Source organism: Arachis ipaensis, chromosome B8 (assembly GCF_059453495.1).
Source record: "Arachis ipaensis isolate K30076 ecotype BB chromosome B8, ASM5945349v1, whole genome shotgun sequence".
NCBI classification, from domain to species: Eukaryota; Viridiplantae; Streptophyta; class Magnoliopsida; order Fabales; family Fabaceae; genus Arachis; species Arachis ipaensis.
Genome location: NC_142443.1, coordinates 15,704,866 through 15,730,575, shown reverse-complemented (window position 1 = coordinate 15,730,575; position 25,710 = coordinate 15,704,866). Strand labels below are relative to the sequence as shown.

The window sequence follows — 25,710 nt, the reverse complement described above, 5'->3', positions numbered from 1 at the left end:
TACATAAGGCGGGATTCGAAACTCTAATACTTAATTAGGTAGACGAGTGAGATGATCACTCAATCAATCCAAATCAGTTAAGACAAATACTAATTATTTTTAATATTAAAAATAATTAAACTTTGATTTTAATTATAATTTTATAAAATATTTATAATAATACTTATTATATATATTTTTTGTTTAATCTCTTTTAATAAAAAAATTTATATATTTTTATTAATTATCCTGTGTACGGGAATATATACTAGTGTATTTAAAAAAACGTGTAGTCTTTGTTAAAAATATTTTTTTTGATAAACCTCCATTAAAAATTTATATTACTATAAAATTGTTATTAGGCAAAAAAAAAAAATCTTAAACAAAACTCTTAAAACTCTCGAATAAAAAACAAATAAAATTATCAAATTTTTATATATGATCACTCAGCTCAAATGTGCTTTTAGCCAAGCGAGCCTTTCTACAACCATGGTCACAAGCTGATTGCTACAAGAGAAAGTAAAGACACGTGTCCATAGATAAAAATTTCAGAGAGAATATCTGTACCTTACATCTTTACCGTAGTGTGACCCATAGAAGAAATATGTGACACTTTTTCTAAATAAGATTTTAACTGTTATTTAATACATTTTAATAGAAGAATATTATATGTATTTTTATTATATTTTTTTGTATATTTTTATTTTTTGATATTAAGAATAATTAATAAAATCTAAAAATAGAAAATATATACACAAAATGGCATAATATTGTTTTTTTATTTTAAATTAGCTCTATATTAATAATTCACAATATATGTTTTAAAATATTTAAATAATAATATGATGTGCCTCCCATCATGTATATTAATAATTAAGGGTAAAATATGATTTTGGTCGTTAACGTTTGGGACGAATCTTAATTTAGTTTTTAATATTTTAAGCGTATTATTTCAATCTCAAAAATTTTTAAATATTTTATTTCAATCCTAAAAAAAGTTTAAGCGGGTTTAATATTGTCCCACCATTAAATTTGACAAAAATAATTCGCTTATTGAAGAGTTAATAGCATTTAATTTCAGTATGTAAGTAAAATGGATCCACCAATAATCACTAATATGAAAATTTTTTCATTGATATATTTTGAAGCGCTAGATGATTGATTGTTAGGATTTGAAATTTTGTCCAAAAAAGAATTTGAGGAGAAGTGTTACAAGAAGATTTTTGTTATGTTTTTCTAACACAGAGAAGAAGATATGACTTAACTAGTAATGTTATTAACGTCCACATGACTCATTTCGGTAATTATTAGTGTCAAATTTAATGATAAGACCATATTAAACTTGTTTAAAATTTTTTGGAACAGAAATATGACGTTTGAAATGTTATAAACTAAATTAGAATTTAGTCAAAGCATTGGGAAACAAAATAATACTTTATGGTATATTTTAAATAAAAGATACTATTTGTATACCAAAATCAGCTACTAATATATTTGTGTAAAGTATGATCTCTATCTTTTCATTGCTCTTTCTTTCATATTTATTTTTAGTTTCACTTATAAAATTAATGGTAGAAAATCACACTTTACTCTCTTAATTGTTAAAAAATTGAGAGGATCCATTTCCCCTAATCAGCTACTCATCTTTATGGTGAGTTTCCTTGCTACCTCCAAAATGCTTTGAACTTGATCCTTGCTCCCTTCAAAAATTTCTTTTGTCTCGTCCGCTCCATTCCATAAGCCCCAACAATAGCCGCAAAGAAGCTCAATTTCCAACAATGTATATATGTGTATTATTTCACACGTTTTTAATGCGTATTATGCTATATCAGAAATTGATTTAGTGAATAATTTTATGCATCTATTTATCGTAGTTGTTTTATTTTATTTTATTTTTCTTTTTTACTCTAGCTTATTAGAAACTCTTGTTCACTAGAGCATTGAAGAGATTTTGCAAATTGCAAGGTATCGTCAGCGCCAAAATTCATAGGTAACGAATAGCAACTCACAGAACGACAAATCTCCCAATTGGAAGAGAAAGAACTACAGTTAATTTAGAATTTCTTTACATCTACGCAACACTGTTTGACTGTGATCATTTCCAATGGCTGGGAAATAATGTAATAGAGTAATTAAAGTTGATGATGCGATGAACTAATGAGATGAAGTTATTGTTGTAAATGGGCCTGGAAACTTATTAACTACTGTATCATTATTTGTAGTTAGAGGATTGAACTTAATGAGGACATTGGTTGCACTCAACTCCTCGTGATAATTAGGCAGATCAGAAGACGGACGCAGCAAGCTAAGCAATCTGCAATGGCAGATCCTATTTTATCTCTCCATCTGAGCAAAGCTTTGGTAGGAAAAGAACAAAATTTGAATAATTGAAGGAATAATTACCTTGGGGAAAAGATGATGTATATTTTTAAGAGTGCTTCTGTGTAGTATCTATATAAGGCCCAAATTAGAGAGATCATCTTCTTTGGCCTTTGCCTCCATCTTCTCATTTTCTTCTTCGTCGGTAACCAACCAATTATAAGGAAGCATGATCTTGGACTCCGAACTGCTACTTGGGTCTTCATCAACATACTCAGTCTCAATGACCAATCTGGAAGAATCAAAGATAGGACTGTGCTTTTTAATATCCTTACTTTTTAACCTCCTCTTCAGTTCCTCTATATCTTGTTTGAACACCATGCGAAACCCCCATTTCTGCAACTTCAATCCCTGGCAGGCTTTAAATCTTATACGGGCTCCAGTTTTCACAAAATGGCAATGCACCCGAGAGACATAGATTATCCAAGCATGTGTTACCCCAGGTACAGAATGCAGATGGTGTTCGACTATAGAAGGCATATCAAAATGTTCTTCTGTGTGCTCACTTTCAAAAGAAAGATAAAAATGATGCCGTAGCTGTCCAGGTGGAGTACAATTATCTAGAACATACTGAGATGTAACATAAAATGAAACGCCAAGCCAGTTGTCATCTGCATCATCATAATCCACTACCCTTACAGCTGACCCAGCTTTAAACTGATGAATGAAATACCATCCTGGAATTCCACCACTCTTATTTCCAGGAATAATGATGTCAAACCCACATCGGAAATGACAAGGTTGCTGCTTCCAAATAAAACAGAAGGAAACTTAGATGTGTAAGAGAAAATGCGAACAGGGAGAGTGATATGGAAAGCATGCATGTAGAGTACGCACCTCAACAAGTCTTGCAAACCATGAGAGAGCAGCCAGCATGCAATCAAATAATTTCATCCTAAGCATATTGTATTTGTTTACAACATACAATCCTGACCTATGGTTACGAGATGCAGATACCGTTTGAAAATACCTTCCCCCTGATGGTGCACTATCAAATGGGAGCTCATGTAATCCTTGAAGATAATCGCAACATGCCAAATTCAAGTATGCCAGCCTCGAAAGCTTCTTGATGGTACCAGGTAGACGTCTTAGGACAGTTCCCTCCAAGTTTAATCTTTCTAAGCAACTCAAATCACCAATAGAATCAGGAATAGTTTCTATTAAATTGCATGAGCCAAGGTCCAGAGATATCAAACATCCTAGATAAGAGGAAGACATAGAAATCTGTCCAAGGGGAGACATCAGTAGTTTACACTCTCTTAAATCTAGAGTCTGAAGAGATATCATATTGTTCACTTCATTGGGGATATCAACAATATTTCTGCAGCTCCTCAAACTCAAGAACTTCAACATTGCAAGAGCACCAATAGATTCATGAACTGTAGTTAAATTTGTACAATGTCCAAAATCAAGGTACTCAAGATTTGAAAGCCCTGTGAAATCTGGGGTCTTCCCAAGGTTCGTGCAGCCAGAAAGGCGTAGAACTCTCAGAGAACTTAAATTACAATCATCGCCAAGATTGAGGTTCAACAAACTGCTACAGTTTTGCAAACTCAAGTATCCAAGCTGCTTAAGAAGTCCAATTGAGGGATGGACATGCGTCAAGTTTGTGCATCCTGTAAAATCTAGTCGCTTAAGGTTTGGGTTCCATTCAAAATTTGGTGTCTCTATGAGATCCTTTGAGTAGCTCAAGTCCATCTTTTCCAAGTGTGGGATATTCTGAGAAGGATAATATATATCAATATCAATACATGTTAGCTTGCTATAACAAAAAAGTTTTGCATATAATTTTCACACGTGATCATTGTAAACATATTTTACATAAACATATATAAGTAAAATTAATTATTTTCCACACCTACCATGCAAATGATTATTCAAAAGAACAAATATTTGTATTAAATTCTTTGACTTTTTAAAACATTTTAAGCATAATAAGATCTTTTCTAGTATAGATTGATTTGATTTTAATATTTATGTTTCCTACAATAATATCATAAGACTAAAAAAAGATTCTTCTAAATTCCAAAAACTTCAAAAGCAGACCCACATTTTCTAAACATATTCAATAAGGTACTTTACTACCTTTTCTTTTTTTTTTTAAAAAAAAAACAAAATAAAACTTATAAATAGAGGTTTGATTTTTTGCAGGACAATATTTTAGGAGAAAGAATTGGGATCATTAATAATCAAATTGTTTACTTAAACCAAACACTAAATCAGATGAAAAAGTCATAACTACCCTGTTGCCTTCCCAGAGTCGTTTGACGTTGCTATAAGGTAGGTTCAGTTCAACAAGCCTACTATAAGGTTGAAACGATGGCAAAGAAGCGAAAGGATAGCCATGCCAAGCAAGATACTGTAGATTAGGGGAAAGAGAATCGAGGCTTCCTAAAAAGTTCTTTTGGTATAATATAAGCAATTTAAGATCCCTCAATTTTGACAATCCTTCTATCCTCAACTGCCTGGACTCGGGCATCTCCTTTTTCTGATCCAAGACTATGGCTTTAACATTGTTTGTTCCCTGAAAAGATATGAAGGAAAGTATTATGAAGAAAAAGCAAAAGCATAAGAAAAATATTGTGTGTTTTAGATATATTTTTAGAAGTACTTAGTTATTTAGATATGACAAGTATATAAATACTTTTTTATAAATGAAGAAAAAAAAACCATTTAAATAACAGTATTTTTTGAAACATTAGAAGATATAATTGCTTTATTATATATTTATTTATTGGTATAAAATGAGATAACTACATAAATTTTGAAAAGAATATACTACTTATGATATCTTTTTAATGATATTTTCATTAAAAAATTTTCATTTTAATAATATATATAATACAAATGTTTTATATATACACATATAGTGTTTACATACTAGTACATTTTTTTATTTTAAAAGGCAATTAAATTTTTAGATCTAAAAAATAATAACCACAAGTCCACAACATAATTTAATCTCATTTTTAGGATAGTGGAATAAAAAATCTCATAAGGATTTGTATAGTGGTTATGAACTTATGATTTTATATATTAATGACTAAATTTGTATCTTAAAAAAAGTTGAAAAACTGCTGCTGTTTTTTACTTCTTTTTTTATTTTTTTTTTTCCTAAGAAGCACAAATAAACATATCCAATGTAAGTGTTTGAATTGCTAGACTTGGTAGTTAAATATTTAATATTTAAAATACTAAAATTTTGAGTAATATTTCAAGCTGGTCCCAAAATAATTTTTATTTAACGTTTTAGTCCTCAAAGGTGAGATGAAAACAATCCATGGACTATTAAGTTGATAATATGACAGTTATCCTCCGCTAGTGTCCTAGACCTCCTCCCTAAACACTTATGGGGGTGTAATAGGAGGAGGAAATAACGCTGTTTTTTGTGGTTTGCATAGCAATTGACCCATCCTAAAACATCAGCTTCAGGACGGAGATGAATAAAGAAAGGAATTAAGGATGGAGATGAATAAAGAAAGGATTTATTATAAAATGCTCTAATTGAAAATAAGAAAAATCAGAATATTTAGTTTGAGAAGATTACCGTCTCAGCTGACATCAAAGCACTTTCAAAATCGCTATAGAGCCATACTCTGCTCCATAATGCTGGCTCTTCAGGATATCTTTCTCGAACAAGTTTCTTCCCCAATTCTTGAAACATGTCATGCATATGAAACTCTTGGTTCTTAATAGTTATGAGTGATCTCTCCTTTAGAACTTGAATTCCAATGTGAGGGTGTAGTCCACAAACATCTAGAATTCGCTTTACATACTCTTCCCTCTGCCCTATGAAAAAGCAAGCAATGTGCAAAAATATTTCTTTGTCTTCTTTTTGCAGTGTGTCAAAACTTATTTGAAGCACATCAGTAACTTTTTTGTCTGGATGTTTCTTCAGTCTTTCAAAATAATCTCTCCATTGGGAAGCATTCCTATTGTACAAGAAAGAACCCACTACTTTGATTGCTAATGGAAGACCTTGAGCATATTCCAATATACTAGGAGTCAACTCCATGCAAGTGCTGCTACTAGGACGGTCACTTTTGAAGGCCTTTCTTAAAAAAAGATCCGACGCATCATGGGAATTCAATAACGAAACCTTGTGAATTGCATCTACTCCATAACTTTTAAGAATATGTTCATCCCTAGTGGTTATGATCATTCTGCTTCCTCTTCCAAGTAATTTAGGATTAATAGCCAATTGTTCTAATTGTTCCATTTCATTAACATTATCAAGAACTATAAGGACCTCTTTGGAAGATAGCCTATTTCTGATTATGCCAGCTATTTCAGAAGGACTATATTTTCCCAGATCTTGTTCATCTAGAGTTCGACGAAGAATCTGTCTTTGAACGGCAATAGCACTGCCATCTCTATAACTTCTGTGCACATCCTCGATAAAGCAATGTGCGTCAAACATATAAGAGATTTTGTCATACAAGACACTGGCAAGAGTTGTCTTTCCTATTCCGCCCATTCCCCAGATTCCAAGAACTCTAACATCTTCATCCTTTGGGTTTATCTTTAGAACTTGTTCTAATTCTTTTACACATGGTTGTATCCCTACAAGATCATCAGCAGACCCAGAAAATCTATGATCCAATTTTTTTATTACTTTTTGAATCATTTTATCAATCTCTGTGAATTCTGGTCTGAAAGAGGGGAAAAAAGAAAAAAAAAAAGCCTAAATCATCACATGTACTATGGTATGTAATTCATTCAAGAATCAGGACTTCAATTCTTTTATGAGAAATCAGAACAAAATATGTATGATTTTCAAACTAATTCAACTTAAAAAATAAAATATAAAAAACGGTCACTCAAATCAATTCTGAACCACTACCAAAAAGATTCCCAATTAATTTTCAATTCATGATTTGGTCAAATTACTTGTTCTCGGCATGCAGTCAAATTTTTACCAATTTAGTATCTAAAACATCTATAATGAATTAAAGCATAACACATACTTATCTCTAACATCCCATCCAGCAGAATTGGCCAAATCCGTCATAGCTCTCTTCCAGCGTTCAACCTTGCCAAGATCTTGTTGAAACCGCTCCGTATGCAAAAGAAAAGCATCCTCATACACCCCGCGCTGCTTTCGAACATCGGAAGGATCCACGTCATAGAAAACGGAGAAAACCGTCTGTCCGAACTCTTTCTTGCATTGAGCTATGGTAGCCATTTCATCGAGGCACCATGTGGAGGCAGCATAATCACGTGAGAAGACAATGATAGAAACACGGGAATCTCTGATGGCTTGCAGAAGCTGAGCAGAGATAGGTTCCCCTTTCTGAAGCCTCTCGTTGTCCTTGAAGGCCAAAACTCCTTCCCTGATGAGATTATGATAGAGATGATCGGTGAAATTGTTGCGGGTGTCGGTGCCCCTGAAACTCAGAAACACATCATGCTTGTATACTCGCCTGTTTGACTGATGAGTGGAACTGCAAGCTGAATCTTGCGGAGGAGGAGGAGGTGTTGCTGTAGCTGATGAACTTCTTGGGCAACAGAGTAGGGCCTTAAACTTAAACTTGGGTCTCCAAACCCGCGCCTTCTCGCTTGGATCTTTTGATCCCATTCTTTACTCTCTTGCTCCGCTCAACTGCTCCAGAGAAAATAGTTCAGAGCATAGGGGAAGAACGATCGAAATTGAAACCCACACTAGTTGACTCATAGGTCAACGAATTTGGTAGGCGCAATAACTGTCATCGTGTCTTCTTTATATCTTCTAATATTTTCGTAGGGATAAATACAACCGCAAAGAATTCTGGCAGGATATTTGTCTCTTTCTTACTTTATAATATTCAAGTAGTATTACTGTATTACTTTCTTTTAATTTTTGTCTCTAAATTTAACGAAACATAACAATAATAGTATTAGTCACCAAAAAAAAACAATAATAGTATTAATTGTATTAATAGTAATAATTTTAACAGTATTAGCCGTATGAAAATAATTATAATTATATATAATTTTTGTAATTTGCTATTATTAGTATGATTTTTATTCTGAGATAGTAATTAATATACAATAGAAGTCTCACTTTAGCTAAATATAAAATTATTTAAAAATTAAAATTAAAATGAATTTAAAAACGATATTACTTAATTAAAGGGCAAGTTACTTAAATAAATAGAATAGAGAAAATATTTACCCAAATGTGCAAAACTGGTTCTTGTTACCTGCATGTGCAAAAAGTCATTTCTATGTAATCCGTGGCAACCCACAACGGTTTCAAAACGTGCATAAACCGTGGCAGGTCCCAGCGGATTATGGCCAAAAGATATAGAGTGTAAACCGTGGTAGGTCACCACGGTTTACTAAGGAGAGTCACCACGGTTTATGAAAAAACTTGTTTGCACATAAAACTTTGTGGGTCACCACGGTTTATGTGTGGTAAATAATGGCCAAAAAACCTTGTTAATTTTATGTCCAATAGAAAATGAATTTATTAGCACAATAAATTTATGAGCAGAATCTTAAATTATGTCTTATCAACAACAGCTTTTTATAATAGAAAGAGTACAATAGAAAAAAAATCAGATAATACTAAGAAAATGATTTTTATAGTGCTTAAAAAATTGATGTCTATTTACTAAAAAATAAAAAATTAATATTTAATTTAAAATGATCAAATTTAATAAATTTAAAATATTTAAAATTTGTTATGTAAAATAAATTAGAAAAAAATTAGACTCCAATAATAAACACCATGAAATTTTTGGATTTTTTTCTATTATAAAATAAAAAAATATTTTTAAAAATAAATTACACTAACATTAATGATTGGAATCTGTGTTTTTATTTTTTATTTTGAGTTTTTATGAAGTTTTCAAAATCTCAGGCAAACTTATAAAAACTACTCAAAAGTTCGTTTAAGCTTAAGGTGACCTCTCTCGTTATATTCATCTTTATTTTTTCATTTATAAAATAAAGATTCATTACACTATAACATATTAATGAGTACAATAAAATAATTACTTGTTAATATTGGTATCTTAATATTCATTAACATGCTTATTGATTAAATCTTTTATATAGATTTAATAAATTCACATATAAGTGTATATTGATACATTAGTATTTGTTAAATTTAAAATAAAAAATATTTATTATATTATAAGAATATTAATGAGTACTCTAAAAAATATTAATAAGTAATTATTTTATTATGTTCATTAATATTTTTTATAGTATAATAAATATTTAAATATAGTGTAAAATGAAAAATAGTGATAAACATAATGAAAAAATAATTGATAATACATGTAAAAATTTTATAGTATATATTAGTCAATAATACATAAAATTAACAAGGTTTTCTGGCCATTATTTACCACACATAAACCGTGGTGACCCACAAGGTTTTATGTGCAAACAAGTTTCTTCATAAACCGTGGTGACTCTCCACGGTTTATGCACGCCATCTCTCCTTAGTAAACCGTGGTGACCTACCACGGTTTACACTCTATATCTTTTGGCCATAATCCGCTGGGACCTGCCACGGTTTATACACGGATTACATAGAAATGGCTTTTTGCACATGCAGGTAACAAGAACCAGTTTTGCACATTTAGGTAAACGTTTTCTCTATTCTATTTATTTAAGTAAATTGCCCTTAATTAAAAGGGATTAACAAAATTTTTTTTAACATTTTTATAAATTAAAGAGTACAAACTTTGTGTAAAAAACTGAGGGGAGCAAATATTTGATACAAAAATGGCACCAAAGAAATCACTTTTGCAACTTCTCTTGAAATGTGGAATCTTCCAGTAGCTATGAAATAACGAAAACAGAGCAATAAGATCAAACGGATAAATGATATTAATGTTGCTCGATGTTTGATCCAACCATCATTATATAGAGAGCAGGATGAATATGACGAGAGTCGTGGTGCACTGGGATACAATTCAATAACAAACGGATAATTTCACGATAAAAACAAAAATTAAGAACACTCAAGTGCTCATTACAGCTTTTTTCACATGAATGAGCTAGCTAGGTGCCACAAACCTAACAGTAACACAATAAATGACTCACCAAATCTACAATAGAACAACGGAATTTCCATTGTTCCCGCTATGTTTTGCTTCTTCAATCTTCATATGTGCTTGGAGAGTGGCAAAAAAAAAAAAAAAAAAAAACAGAATAAGTGATTGTTGAAGAATCCTCTTTCTATTAAAGAATAAAAAATAACATATGAAAAATGAGTAAAAGAAGGATAATTACCTCAAGGAAGATGGTCCTGTGGTGTGTGTGGTTGGCCTCACTTAAAGGCCAATATTAGCGAGATTAATTTCTTTGCCTTTGGCTTCCATATTTTCCCTTTCCTCTTCATCAGTTACATACCAATTGTAGGGAAGCTGGATTTTTGGCCCGATGCTAGTGTTGTAGCTTTCATGCACATCCTCAATAACCAACCTATAATCATGAAGTTGGATTTCAGGGTCATCCATAAGATAATAAAAAGGGTCAACCTTACTTTGGCGTTTCAAGTTTCTTTTAATTGCCTCTATATGTTGCTTGAATACCATTTGCAGCCCCCAGTTCTTCATTTCAATCCCTGGGCAGGCTTTAAATGTGATATTGGCTCCTGTTTTCACAAAATGGCAGTGTGGCCGAGAAATATAGATAATCCAGACATGATCAAAATTTTGCTTCCTCGCAGTTTTAAACTGAGGGTTGCAGTCTAAATGGCATGGCATACAGAAGATTTCTTCTGCTTGTTCACTTTCAAAGGAAAGATATAATGGACTTGGCAACGATGTGGACAGCCGATTATGTGAAGAACTAGAAACTGCCGAAGGATTGGTTACACAAAATGCTACACAAAAGGTAAAGCCAATGCAATTGTCATCCACATCTGTGTCCACTATCCTTATTGCTGTTCCGCCCTCAAATTGATGATTGAAATACCACGATGGAATTTCATTCCCGGGGATAACAATGTCAAAGCCACACCTAAAATGACAAGGTTGCTGGTACAAGAGGAAACACACAAAGATATATCAGTGAGATCTCTCAGCAAAAGATTTTTTCTTTTTTCTTCTTCAAAAAAGAAAGTATCAATGAGATATTGTGTGAAAGACATCGAAATTTAGGCATAGAAGATAATTTCGCACCTCAATCATTCTTGTTAGCCAGACCAATACCCAATTTAGACAGCGACAATTGTCAAATATGCGACAACAAAACATATATAGTCCTGACCCCTGATTCCTTGATCCGGACACTGTTTTAAAATATCGTCCTCCTAACGAGTCATTAAAAAATGGGAGTTGAGGCAGTGAATGAAGATTAAAGCATTGTTCTAAGTTCAAATATGCTAGCCTGGAAAGCCTCCCAATCGTATAGGGTAAACTAGTGAATCTGTTTCCCTGTAAATTTAGTCTTTCTAACCCCTTTAATTCCCCAATATCCTCAGGAACCTTTGATAGATTGCAAAAGCCAAGATCCAGAAATGTTAAAGCTTCCAGAACCTGTGAATGGATAGCCTCGCGAAGAGTTGAGTAATGTCTGACTGTTTCATGTCTGCTAATAACAAGCCGAAGTTCTGAAAGGTTTGAGCAGCCTTGAAAATCTAGAGTATGAAGAGATGTCATACAAGCCATGCCATTAGGTCCCCCCTTAAGGTTTATATTATCTCTCAAACTCAAAGATCTAAGTTTTTCAAGGGCCCAAATAGAGTTATGCATATAAACCAAACTTGTACATTGTTCAAGATCAAGATATTCTAGATTTAAGAGCCCTGAAAAATCTGGCGTACTTTTCAATTTTGTGCAGCCTGAGAGGTGTAGAACTATCAGAGAACTTAACTTGCATTTATCATCACCAAAGTTGAGGCTAACCAAACTACTGCAGTCCCTCAAATTCAAGTAGACAAGTCGTGTAAGAAATCCGATTGAAGGGTGGATCTGCTGTAGTTTTGTGCATCCTGAAAGATCTAATCGCTTAAGATTTGTGCAACATTCAAAATTTGGCATTTCCGTAAGCTCTTTCGAGTTGCTCAAATCAATTCTTGTCAGGTAGACAAAATTCTATAAAACAGAATTCAGCGATCTGTGAGTGAGTTATACTAAAACTTCAAAAAAGTCTCGACCAGCAAGTCAGTTTTCTACCAAATCTTCATTTTCTTAAGGAAAAAAAATTTCGACCATTATTATGTAATAAGGCATTAGTTTAAATCATATAAAGAAATGAATCAAGATCTCCTAAAATGAGAAAGTTGTACTTTACTCCTTTACCAATTTTCTCACTTTAGGATATCTAAATTCTAAAGAAATTGTATATAACTTTAGTGTGTGCTTAGAAAAATTATATTGCTTATAATGTAAAGTCATTAGTCCTCAAATTCATGCATTTAAAAATATTAATAATTTTAAATATATAAAATAAAAGCCAATGAGTTATAGCTCAAATGGCATAGTCTCTCTATATTCACCTAAGAAATCGCGGATTCGAATCTCCTTATTTTTGGTATATATATATATATATAAAATAAAAAATAAGAGAATTATTTTATAAACTAATTTGATTGACTTTCATCAATTTTTAGGATTAAAATGAATCATGAAAAAAAAAATAGGACTGATTTAAATCACTTGCAATAATAACATAAAGTAACATAACTAACAAATTATATTGTGACACGATGTAGACAAATCGTGTTTTGACATGTGGCACAATCGTTCTCATTAACATACTATGTGTCAGTAACAGACATTTCATCACTTTATTATATGTGGGTGAACTATGTTCTGACATATGTTATTGCCTATTTATGTCAACATGCCACGCTAATACGGCATTAACGAAAATCATTCAAAAGAGTAATATGAGTCACAAAATGAAAATTTATAGTTTAAATTGAGGTGGTTAAAACTTCCAAAATAAATTTAAAAATTAAGATAAATTTCAGAGGACAATTTAAATATTTATTTAGAAAACAAAATATATTTTGAAAAAAAAATTGGTTATATTTATCAAAATGAAATTCGGACTTCTACAAATATATTAAGTTGCTAAAATTACTTTTCATGCATTGAAAAAAATATCAGTCATATTACAAAAACACTAGAAATCAATCACTGTAATAGTCTCTCTTATATAAATCATAATAGCATAGATTCACATTTTTAGTCTAACTATATAAGTAATATAATCAACTCATATTCACACATATAATCAGATGCAAACAAAAGGTATAAAACACAGTAATGATTGATTCTTTTATATTCATAAAATTTGATTATTACATTATGAAAAAAATTTATTCTTTTAATGGGAAATAGTTACTATTCTACTTCAAAAATTTTGATTATTTTAATGCAAAAAATTTAATTATTCTAACTAAAAAAATGTATAAACCATACACAAATTTATACAACTACATGATAGTTGATTTTTTAAAAAATAAGCCGTTTACAAAATGCTTTTGACATTGTTGGTAAACCTGATTTTAAATTAAAAAAAAAAAACATTTTTACGTGCAAGATAAAAAAGGGAAAAATGATTCTTACTAATTTCTATGGAACTGTAGCAGTAATTGACAAAAAGTCAAAAATTACTCTGCAAATTGTTTCTTAGTGCTTGTTTGAATGCTATTAAGTTGATAAAAAAAATTTTAATAAAAAATGTCGTTTTTATTTTTTTAGCATATTTGATAAATTTTTAGTAGTGAAAATAAAAGTACTAAAAAAATAATTTTTTTTAGAAGCTAAAATTTACATTTTTAAAAAAAAAATGTTTTTTACATACTGAATAAATAAAAAAAATATTTTTATATTGTTATACTAAATATAACTAATAAATAAAAATTTTTTTTTATATGAGATATCTAAACATAAAATTATTTTTATTTTTTTAGATTTAAAAAAAAAAAACTCAAAAAATCTTTTATTAAAAATTCACTCAAATAAGCCCTTAAGCTAGAACAAAGAAAGACAAAGAAGAAATATTTGTAGTAACTATTAGTACCTTACGGCCTTCCCATAGGCGTTTGATACTGCTACCAGGCAAATTCATTTCAACGAGACTTTGTGAAGGGTGAAACACTGATGGCAAAGAAGGGAAAGGGTAATCATGCCATGAAAGATACTTCAGATAATTAGAAAGTGATCTGATGGGTCCTCCTGAATAGTACTCCTTTTGATGTATAATCAGCAGCTCAAGATACTTCATTTTGGACAAACCTTCAGTCAACTCATTGCATTCGGTGATATCCTCTTTCACATCAAGAACTATGGCTTTAATCTTATTTTTTCCCTGACAAATATGAATCAAATAGTAAAAAGGGAATCATCAGCATATATAAAAGTATAAAAGGTTTCAAAGTAATTAAACAGAAAAAAAAAAAAAGGGATCATCAGCATATATATGTTCAATCATTTAAAAACGTAAAATTAAAACTTTCTAATGAAACTAGGGGTGACTCATTACCGTTTCTGACATCAAGACACGATGAAAATCCTTGTAACTCCATATTCTACTCCATGATCCAGGTTCTTGAGGATATTTCTCCCGAACGATTTTCTTTCCCAATTCTTGCAACATCTCATGCATATGAATTTCCTGGTTTCTAATGGTTATGAGTGATTTCTCCGCAATAACTGAAATTCCAATAATAGGATGTAATCCACAAACATCTAATATTCTCTTTACATAATCCTCCCTCTCCCCTCTGAAAAAACAAGCAATGTGTAGAAATATTTCTTGCTCCTCATATTTTAGCCCGTCATAACTTATCCGAAGCACGTTTGTAATTTCGTCTTCTTGATTATTCCTTAATCTATCCAAGGCATCTCTCCATTGGGCAGCATTGCGGGAACACAAGAAAGAACCCACCACTCTAATTGTCAGTGGATGTCTTTGAGCGTATTTAAGTACTTCAGGAATCAGCTCCTCACAATGGTTGCTTGGACCCTCTCTCTTGAAGGCTTTTCTACTAAACAGCTCATGAGCTTCTTTATCACTCAATAGGGGAACATTGTGAACATCATCGGCTCCATACGCTTTTAAAATATGCTCATCCCTGGTGGTTATGATTATTCTACTCCCTTCACAAAGCAATTTAGGATTGATAGCCAACTCTTCTAATTGCTTTAGGTGATCAACATTGTCCAACACAACAAGAACCTTTATACTGTGTAGCCTATTTGTTATAATTCCAGATATCTCGGAAGGACTGTAAGTATCTAAATTTTTTTCATCCAGAGCTTGACGAAGAATTTGTTTTTGTATGGCCATAGCACCACCATCATTGTAAAGTTTGCTCACGTTCTCAACAAAACAAGAAGCATCAAATTGATAAGAGATTCTATCATATAAGGCAGTAGCATGAGTTGTCTTTCCTATACCGCCCATCCCCCATAATCCTAAAACTCGAAAGCCATCATCCTCTGATCTTAACTTGAGAAGCTTTTCCAATCCTTCCACACGAGGTTGCATCCCAATTAAGTCATCAACAAACCCAGAGAATTTATGATTCAATGTTTTCACTATTTTTTGAACAATTTTTTCAATCTCTCCAAACTCTGGCCTGAAAGAAAGACAAACATATGATACTAAAAAGTAAGAACATATCGCGGAGTCATTTTGTTGACAAAGTAGGGTGCTTTTGATTTGTGTCTTCATTTTCTGTTTTTATTTTCTGTTTTCTGTTTTCACTGTTTTTACTTTTTTCTTCACAAAATTGCGAAAATAAAAAACACTAAATGAAAAGGCAAACGCACCTTTAGATTTCTAGCAATCTGTCCTAATCAAATTTTATTGATGGATAATTCCTATGCCCAAGCATGGAAAACACCAGATGTTGATGTGCATATAAATACAGAAACAACATAAGCGAAGAATTAATAATGGTTAGTGTTGTACGTACTTATTTCTAACATCCCAGCCAACAGAATTGGCCAAAGTGGTCATAGCACTCTTCCAGCGTTGGACCTTTGCTGGGTCTTGTGTGAATTTCTGTGAATGGGAGATAAAAGCTTCCTGGTACACACCGTTCTGTTTGCGCACATGAGAGGGATCCACATCATAGAAAACCGGGAAGACAGCTTGATTGAACTCTCTTTGGCAGTCAACAATAGCAGCCATTTCATCTAAGCACCAAGTGGAGGCTGCATAATCTGGTGAGAAGACAACAATGGAAATCCTTGAATCCCTAATTGCTTGCAGGAGCTGTGATGAAATGGGTTGACCTTGCTCCAGCGTCTTGTCATCCTTGAAGGTGAAGATGCCTTTTCGGATGAGGTGATTGTAGAGATGATCAACCAAAGTGTTGCGGGTGTCGGGACCCCTGAAACTGATGAACACGTCGCATTTGCAGATCCGCCGAGGTGCGGTGGCGCTGCTGCTTTCGATGCGGTTGCTGGAATCCATCGGGCGAGAGGTCATGTGAGGTTGATTTGACTTAGCTGCTCGGGTTGGCTTTTTAGTCAATCAATGAAGCACCAGGCGGATATATACAAATAGGAAAAGTTTCACATGTCACGACTAAAGAAAAAGTCATGTTTTACAATACAAAATGGCCATATAGTTTTGAGGCTGTCTTTGGTGGGGAAAGTATTTTTCGGATCTTGGTGGGTCAGGTAAAAAGATGCCATTTCAATGGTGAAGATGGCGTCGGTACGAAAATTTTTGAAAATTATGTATTTGACCCAAAGCCTGATCAAATTGCAAACCGATTCAGTTTGATCTGGTTCAATTGAAATGATAAGATCCGGTTTATTAATTTTTTTTTTGACGAAATAGATTACCTTTTTTCTTGTAATATAAATAAACGGCAAATAAAATTCAATAATTAAGCTCGTACACAGAGTTTGAAGTTTGAAGCTTGAAGCTTGAAGTTAGAGAGAAGCGAAGAAGATAATCGCATTGGATCTGAGCAAATTGAATAAAAATGAGTTTGTTGAGTCCAAGAACTGAAAAGCTGGTGAAAAGGGTAACCATTGCTGCAACCGTCACCGTTCCTATTTCCTCTTGACTGCTGATTATGGCCCTCAGCCCAACGCTCTCGACTCTGTCTGTAATCTTTCTTTTTCTGTCATTCAAAAGCTTTAATCTTTGCCCTTTTCTTCATCTGGTTCTTTTTCTATATTATTGTTATTATTATTGGATAGATGTTCTAGTTTTTCCCAAACTTCTGAGTTGATTTTCTGGTTTAGGGTCTATTACATATTTACTTATTAGTTGCAAGTTTTATGGCTGCAATTTGGAATTTTTTTGTCTCAAACAAAGCTCAAGTTAGCTCATCTAATTTGGTATTAGTTATTATCATATTCTATTCGGAAAACTTTGAGCAAAAGGGTGTTTCTGAGGTATTCAAATTGATACCTATTGGATGAATGCTGGTTTCAATTTAAAACTTCATTCAGAATCTACTGGTGAATTGGGGGTTGGACCACCATGATTATTCTACTGGTGCATGGTTTCCTTCTCAAAAACTATTCAAATAATCAAATATCAATACTTTCATTTTTGCAAGTACATGCAATTGCTTGTGGATGAGCTGTAAAATGTTGCACTAATAACTAACTTTGTATATTAGGAACTATGGCCTTGCAATAGAGATAAGTATGTGTCTTTTGTAGTTAGAATGCTATTTCTAGAACTTTTTTAAGTATCACTGAATAAATCTTGTTAACAGAGTGCATAGTTTGAGCCCTTGATGCTTATGTGCTTCACTGGCAAGAGTGCCTGAATGTCAATACATCAATCTACTACAATTGGCTTCTCAAAACCCAAAAATTTCAGAAAATGTTTGATTTACAGTTTTTATTAAGAGCATCTTGTCACGGTAAATTTTAGAGGGTTAGATTTAACAGTATTTGTATAGTTTTCTGGAGTGTTTGAGAATACTCTAGATGGTTCCGGAACGTTCTAGAATGTCCTAGAAGGTCCCGGAATACCCTAGAAGGTTCTAGAAGACTCTGGAAGGTCATAGAGTATTCTAGAAGAGTGTAGATGTATATAGAAGTATAAAGAGTGGTATGGAATAATCTAGAAACATTTAGAGAGTTGTGGTAGGATAGATATTTGTAAAGAAGGTTCTGGATGATTAATCTGGACCATTGATTAGATTTAATCATAACCATCCATTGAGGAGGTGGATGGCTATAAATAGGGGGTGAGAGTTAGAGTTTGGGTGTGTGTGAATCATTTGTAACCACATTTGAGCAATAAAGTGTTCTTCCACCAAAGCTTCCTTTCTCTTGTGTTCTCTTGTATTCTTAGCTTTCTTGCTAAGTATTGAGGGTTAGGCTGACTTGGTCTTAGCTCAAGAGGTTGAGTAAGTCCGAGTGCCATCACGGTAGCGTTGGAGTGTGTCTAAGGTCGTGACAATTTGGTATCAGAGCAAGGTTCGAGAGGGAGCACAAGTGATTTGTGGGTATGGCTTCTAGTATCACCATGGAGCATATTGAGCTCAAAGGGGAAGGAATGCTATTCCTTCTCAATGGGGAGGCAAGAAGGTCCGTTCTTCAAGTGAGCCTAGAGGTAAGGACTCTAAATTCCTAGAAGAGAGAGTTTCTGTGTTGGAGAATGTTCTATCCTCTATGGATGAGCGTTTCCAAAGGATAGAACATGATAAGGAGACCCTCGAGGCTCACGTGTTAGGAGAACTAGATGCTTTTAAAGAAAGCATGCTCCAAATCGAAGAGAAGCTTGAGAATTCCTTAAAGCTATTTGAGGAAGTTCGAGTTTGGTTCGAGGAGGCAAAATCTCGACCAACCATTATAAGGGAGACGACAAAGATTGATCTTTCCAAGCCAAAGGAGTTCAAGGGCGTAAGGGACGCTCGCGAGGTGGAGAACTTCCTATGGCAAATGGAGAGGTACTTCGAAGGCCAAGGGGTGGTCGAAGAAGCAATAAAGGTACGCACTGCAGCTCTCTACCTTTCTGATAATGCTACTTTGTGGTGGAGAAGAAAGTGCGTAGATATGGAAAAGGGTACTTGAAACATAGCCACATGGGAAGATTTCAAAAGGGAGTTGAAAAGACAATTCTTCCCTGAGAATGTGGTTTATGAAGCAAGGAAGAAGTTGAGGGAGTTGAAGCACAAGAGTACGATCAGCGACTACGTAAAGGAGTTCACTACTCTTACGCTTCAAATCCCCAACTTAGCATCAGAGGATGCATTGTTCTTCTTCATTGATGGACTCCAACCTTGGGCAAAGCAAGAACTACAAAGAAGGAATGTTAAGGATGTCGATGAGGCCATCATGGTGGCCGAATCACTCATTGAGTATCATAGGGGAGACTCTAAACCCAAGTCATCCTCCAAGCCTAGTTCTACTAAAGGTGGGGGAGACAAGGGAAAGAGTTTCTCAACCAAAAAGGAAGGAAAATACTCTTCAAAGAAAGAGTACGAAGAAAAGAAAAAGGCTTTCATGCCCAAAGGAGGATGCTTCGTGTGCAAGGGACCACACCAAATGAAGGATTGCCCCAAGCTAGGGACTTTGGCATCTATCACCGAGGAACGAGAAGCTCAAACTCAAGTAACTGAGTGTGTTGGATCTATCCAACACATGAATGCTGTGAAGGGCAAAGAGGCAAGCACTAAAGAAAAGAAAGGCTTGATGTATGTCAAAGCCTTTATCAATGAAAAACCCGTCATGGCTATGATCGACACTGGTGCTACACACAACTTCATCACGCCTGATGAAGCAAGGAGGCTTGGGTTGAAGATCACCGAAAAGAATGGTTGGTTCAAACCCGTGAATACCAAGGGTGAACCCCTTAAGGGAGTAGCAAAAGGGGTTGAGATGACTCTTGGTTCTTGGAAGGGCCTTGTGGATTTCTCAGTAGCACCCATGGACGATTTTAAAATAGTCATCGGGCTCGATTTGCAAAGGAAGGCAAATATAATACCTATGCCATACTACGACGTAGTATGCGTCATGGAGAAAGGGTCTCCATGCATGGTCCCTATAGTCTCTAAAGTTGGAGGACTACCGATACTCTCCGCTATGCAACTCAAGAAAGGGTTCAAGAAGGGAGAGATTACATATTTGGCTCTACTACAAGAGGAGTCAACACTTGAAAGAGAAGACGTTCCTCCCGAAATCAAGGAAGTCCTTGAAGAAAATAAGGATGTGATGCCTTCCGAGTTGCCAAAACAACTACCACCTAGGAGGAAGGTGGACCACAAGATTGAATTGGAGTTAGGCGCAAAGCCGCCCGCCTCAACACCTTATAGGATGGCACTGCCAGAACTCGAGGAGTTGAAGAAGCAACTCAAGGATTTGCTAGATGCTGGGTTCATCCGTCCATCGAAGGCACCTTATGGCGCACCAGTCTTGTTCCAAAAGAAGCATGATGGTTCATTGAGACTATGCATCGACTATCGAGCACTTAACAAGGTAACCATCAAGAACAAATACCCCATTCCTTTGATAGCCAATTTGTTTGATCAACTTGGTAGAGCCAAGTGGTTCTCAAAGCTAGATTTGAGGTCAGGATATCACCAAGTGAGAATTGCCGATGGTGATGAGCCTAAGACCACGTGTGTCACGAGGTATGGATCGTATGAGTGGTTGGTGATGCCTTTTGGCTTGACCAATGCTCCTGCGACCTTCTGTACCTTGATGAATGAGATCTTTCGACCTTACCTTGATCGGTTTGTAGTGGTCTACTTGGATGACATTGTTGTCTATAGCAATACTTTGGAGGAACATGTAGAACACTTACGAACCGTGTTCAAGATCTTGCGAGAGAATAACCTATATGTGAAAAAGGAAAAGTGTTCCTTTGCAAGGGACGAAGTCCACTTCTTGGGACACATCATTAAAGGTGGAACTCTCTGCATGGATCAAGGAAAGGTGAAGGCTATCAAAGAGTGGGAGCCGCCAAACAAGGTATCTGAATTGAGGTCATTCCTTGGGTTGGCTAATTACTATCGGAGGTTTATCAAGGGATACTCCGCTAAGACTGTACCATTAACTGATCTTCTCAAGAAGAATCACTCTTGGGAATGGTCAAAGGAGTGTCAAAAGGCCTTTGATGAGTTGAAGGCTGCTATCACAGAAGGACCAGTACTAGCACTACCCGACTACTCAAAGGTATTTGAAGTCCACACTGATGCTTCTGACTACGCTATTGGAGGAGTTCTGATGCAAGAAGGACATCCTATTGCCTTTGAGAGTCGCAAGTTGAATGATACAGAGAGGCGATACACTGTCCAAGAGAAGGAGATGACCGCGGTGGTGCATTGTCTGAGAACTTGGCGTCACTACTTGCTTGGTTCACACTTCATCGTCAAGACAGATAATGTGGCTACAAGCTACTTCCAAACTCAAAAGAAGTTAAGCCCCAAACAAGCTAGGTGGCAAGACTTCTTGGCTGAGTTTGATTTCGAATTCGAATACAAGTCAGGCAAGACTAATGTGGTAGCAGATGCGTTGAGTCGCAAGGCTGAGTTGGCGGCCATTTCTATGGTGGAAGGAGATATTATGCATACCATCAAGGAAGGGTTGCATCACGATCCATTAGCCAAGAAGTTGGTGGAGTTGGCTAGAGAAGGTAAGACCAAAAGATTTTGGTTAGAAAACGACCTTCTCTACACAAAAGGGAGAAGACTATACGTTCCTAAATGGGAAAATCTGAGAAGGAAGTTGGTAAGAGAATGCCACGACACCAAGTGGGCTGGTCACCAAGGTCAGCGAAGGACCTTAGCACTCATTGAATCTTCTTATTATTGGCCTCAAATGAGAGATGAAGTGGAGAGCTATGTGAAGACTTGTCTTGTGTGCCAACAAGATAAGATTGAAAACAAGACACCAAGTGGGTTGTTGGAACCTCTGCCTCTATCAGAGCGACCGTGGGAAAGTGTCTCTCTAGATTTCATCTCTGCCTTACCGAAATCCGATGGGTTTGGATCTATTCTCGTGGTAGTGGATCGATTTTCGAAATATGCTACCTTTATACCCGCCCCTACTGACTGCACTGCAGAGGAGGCAGCACGACTATTCTTCAAGAATGTGGTGAAATATTGGGTATTGCCTAAGAGCATCATTAGTGATCGAGATCCACGCTTCACAGGACGACTATGGACAGAGTTGTTCAAACTCCTTGGGTCGGAGCTTCATTTCTCAACAAGCTTCCATCCTCAAACTGATGGGCAGACTGAGAGAGTGAATGCCTTACTTGAGTGTTACTTAAGGCATTTTGTAAGCGCTAATCAGAAGGATTGGACAAAACTCCTAGACATTGCTCAATTCTCATACAATCTGCAAAGGAGCGAGTCTACAGGGAAGAGCCCATTTGAGATTGTGACTGGACAACAGCCGCTTACACCTCACTCTCTTTCTTCCTCTTACTCAGGAAAGAGCCCTGGAGCCTATCATATGATTAAGTCTTGGGAAGAACAAGCAGATGTTACTCGTTCTTACCTCGACAAAGCTGCAAAGAGGATGAAGAAATGGGCAGATAAGAAGAGGAGGCATGCAAGCTATCAAGTGGGAGATAAGGTAATGATTAAACTTCTGCCACAACAATTCAAAGCCTTTCCCAAGGTTCATAAGGGTTTAATCTGCAAATACGAAGGACCATTTGAGATCATTGGACGTGTTGGGGAGGTTGCTTACAAAGTACAACTCCCTCCCTCTATGAAGATCCACCCAGTCTTCCATGTGAGTATGCTTAAACCATATCATGAGGACCAAGACGAACCGAGTAGAGGTAACTCGAGTCGTGCTCCGCATGTGGTGACTAGATCCTTTGACAAAGAAATCGAAGAGATCCTAGCTAATCGCGTCGTGTGACGAAGAGGAGTACCACCAAGTATTCAATACTTGATCAAGTGGAAAGGACTCCCGATAACCGAAGCTAGCTGGGAAACTCGCGAAGATCTGTGGCAATTCCAAGAACACCTAGAGCGCTATCATGAACAGAACGCGACGAGGACGTCTGCGCATTAGGTGGGGGAGAATGTCACGGTAAATTTTAGAGGGTTAGATTTAACAGTATTTGTATAGTTTTCTGGAGTGTTTGAGAATACTCTAGATGGTTTCGGAACGTTCTAGAATGTCCTAGAAGGTCCCGGAATACCCTAGAAGATTCTAGAAGACTCTGGAAGGTCATAGAGTATTCTAGAAGAGTGTAGATGTATATAGAAGTATAAAGAGTGGTATGGAATAATCTAGAAACATTTAGAGAGTTGTGGTAGGATAGATATTTGTAAAGAAGGTTCTGGATGATTAATCTGGACCATTGATTAGATTTAATCATAACCATCCATTGAGGAAGTGGATGGCTATAAATAGGGGGTGAGAGTTAGAGTTTGGGTGTGTGTGAATCATTTGTAACCACACTTGAGCAATAAAGTGTTCTTCTACCAAAGCTTCCTTTCTCTTGTGTTCTCTTGTATTCTTAGCTTTCTTGCTAAGTATTGAGGGTTAGGTTGACTTGGTCTTAGCTCAAGAGGTTGAGTAAGTCCGAGTGCCATCACGGTAGCGTTGGAGTGTGTCCAAGGCCGTGACAATCTGTTAGTCTTATTATTTAAGTTTATGTTATGTTAATGGCAGGTTAAGAAGCAAATACTTTTAGCTACATTTTCGGATCAAAGAGAGTCTCAAAAAAATCACCTGAGGAAATTGGACAACAGCAAGGAGAATCCATGAACTTATCTTCATACTATGATCATAAACATTTGATTCATCTTGTTGAGTGAATGTTTTCTTTTTAGCCATTTGTATCTGTGAATTAATATTGTCTAATAGAATGATTTAATGACAAAAAAATGTTCGTTATACTCATTTTACATGAGAAAGTGTGCCGACTCAAGTTCAGTACTAATGACATAAATGGCATAAATATTTCGTTTATTCACAAAGTGTATATTTTCGTTATGAACCAACCTTCATATTGTGTAAAGTGAGCAAATAGCTCTCATCATTATTGAATGAACGACATATCCAACATTATGACACCTTAAGTATGATGAAGAAAGGAAAAACAAAAATATTGCAAAAAAAAAAAATTAGATATGTACTCTTCACCTATAATAGTTGTTGAAATATCATTTATGTTTTATGCTCTCTACTCTTACTTTTTCTCTACAACCAACATATTATAATTTTCTCTCCAATTCCTTTCGTCAAATAAAAGATAAAAAGAAAAAAATATTTTTACTTTCTTCATCCAAGTAACAAGATTATAGATATTTTTCTTCCATTTTTTACTTCTCATCCAACCTTTTTTTTTTCATTCAATCAAAAGCGTCGATGTCACAAGATTCAAGACACCAACAAATGAACACAATATCTTTGCATTCCAACAAAAAATAGTGAAAATACAAGGTCATGATCAACAAAGCTATTCACCTTTCACACTTTCAACCTTTTATAAAATGAAAAAAAAATGAAAAATTTTGCCAGAAGAAAGGAGCCATGCTTCAATGAATCAAATCATAAACTAAATTGAACATCCTAACCAGCCCAACAAAAAAGGGGAAGGGGTGTGTCATAACCAACACTCATCTAATCCAATCACTGTTCCTTGAAGTAATAGTCTTAAAAAACACATTCAACTTTGTTGTTGTGGATCTATGGTGTAATTCAAAGATGAAATCTTTGTAATAATTAATCTTGTGGGGGGTGGTGGTTGTCATCATCATCATGCAGAACATAAATCAGCAAGAAAGGTTTGTATCTGTACAAAGCCTTATTCACTTTTGTTTAGCATTTGAACTCCTCTTAGATTCAAGTGTTGTAGCTTCTTTAATTGCTACTTGTGCTTCATTCTTCATTCCAAGTCCTCCAAGTGCAACAGATTCAAGATAAAATGCAATGTGCCATACAGGGAAAATCATTCTTGTCTATATTGCATTGTTCAGCGCTTCTTGATACATGTCGCTAATAAGATAACACAGACTGCGTCATGCATAGACTGTAGGAGAAACCATCATTCCAGCATCAATGAACTGTGTATAATACAATTAAGTTACATTTAGATAAATATTGTAGTCCGATTAAACAGCTAAAAAGAATGGATTCAGAAATTCTACCAATGGATTCAGAAATTCTACCAAAACTATTCCTTTATCAACAAAATATTGATGTGAAACTCTAGTTACCAGAAAGCGGGATATTCGATTAGTAGCACTGGTCCTATTAGTGTTAACACTCTTCGGTGCATGAGCAGGATCATCCTGAATCAATTCTCCCTCCTCCTCTACCTTTATCAATTAATAAGCCAGAATCAACTTAAACTATATCATATGCTTCCTCCTATGATCTATTCTAATCCTCTAATGTGCAAAAAGAACCAAATTACATGAAAATGAGAAGATTATAATGTTATTACCCTGACAACCGCAGAAGAAAGTCGGCGTTTAGCAGGAGGTTGACCTTCCGG

At 34.9% G+C, this 25,710-nt stretch overlaps 2 protein-coding genes and 1 pseudogene across 5 annotated transcripts in view; 1 reads left to right on the top strand and 2 right to left on the bottom strand.

Moving 5' to 3' along the window:
• Positions 1–1,991: 1,991 nt before the first annotated feature.
• Positions 1,992–25,710, bottom strand: part of LOC107612641 (disease resistance protein RPV1) — a 33,480-nt gene continuing 9,761 nt past the window's right edge. The window contains exons 1-7 of one of the 4 annotated variants that reach the window (XM_088497670.1): positions 8,153–8,214; positions 7,326–8,060; positions 5,906–7,010; positions 4,601–4,882; positions 3,196–4,077; positions 2,383–3,102; positions 1,992–2,293 (exon numbers count right to left, since the gene is read on the bottom strand). In XM_088497670.1, coding sequence (XP_088353796.1) covers positions 2,431–3,102; positions 3,196–4,077; positions 4,601–4,882; positions 5,906–7,010; positions 7,326–7,936 — 3,552 coding nt within the window. In that variant the 5' untranslated portion in view covers positions 7,937–8,060; positions 8,153–8,214 and the 3' untranslated portion in view covers positions 1,992–2,293; positions 2,383–2,430. Of the gene's footprint in view, positions 2,294–2,382; positions 3,103–3,195; positions 4,078–4,600; positions 4,883–5,905; positions 7,011–7,325; positions 8,128–8,152; positions 8,215–25,710 lie in introns of those variants that run through there. The other 3 variants (XM_088497671.1, XM_088497669.1, XM_088497672.1) reach the window with 3 other exon arrangements.
• Positions 10,160–16,853, bottom strand: LOC107612643 (TMV resistance protein N-like). Its single transcript, XM_088497292.1, has 6 exons — positions 16,235–16,853; positions 14,797–15,895; positions 14,335–14,622; positions 11,481–12,395; positions 10,588–11,336; positions 10,160–10,468 (listed from the first exon to the last, which is right to left on the bottom strand). Exons 1-5 carry the CDS (start codon positions 16,750–16,752, stop codon positions 10,629–10,631), a joined length of 3,528 nt encoding a protein of 1,175 aa, XP_088353418.1. The 5' UTR covers positions 16,753–16,853; the 3' UTR covers positions 10,160–10,468; positions 10,588–10,628.
• LOC148547303 (uncharacterized) lies at positions 17,258–23,975 on the top strand (annotated as a pseudogene).

Excerpts from the sequence above, each read along its gene's own strand:
- LOC107612643 (XM_088497292.1), bottom strand. The coding sequence starts at position 16,752 with ATGACCTCTCGCCCGATGGATTCCAGCAACCGCATCGAAAGCAGCAGC. Across the intron at positions 15,896-16,234 it reads GGCTGGGATGTTAGAAATAA|GCCAGAGTTTGGAGAGATTG; the intron begins GTACGTACAACA and ends TCTTTCTTTCAG. Across the intron at positions 11,337-11,480 it reads GGCTAACAAGAATGATTGAG|CAACCTTGTCATTTTAGGTG; the intron begins GTGCGAAATTAT and ends CTCTTGTACCAG.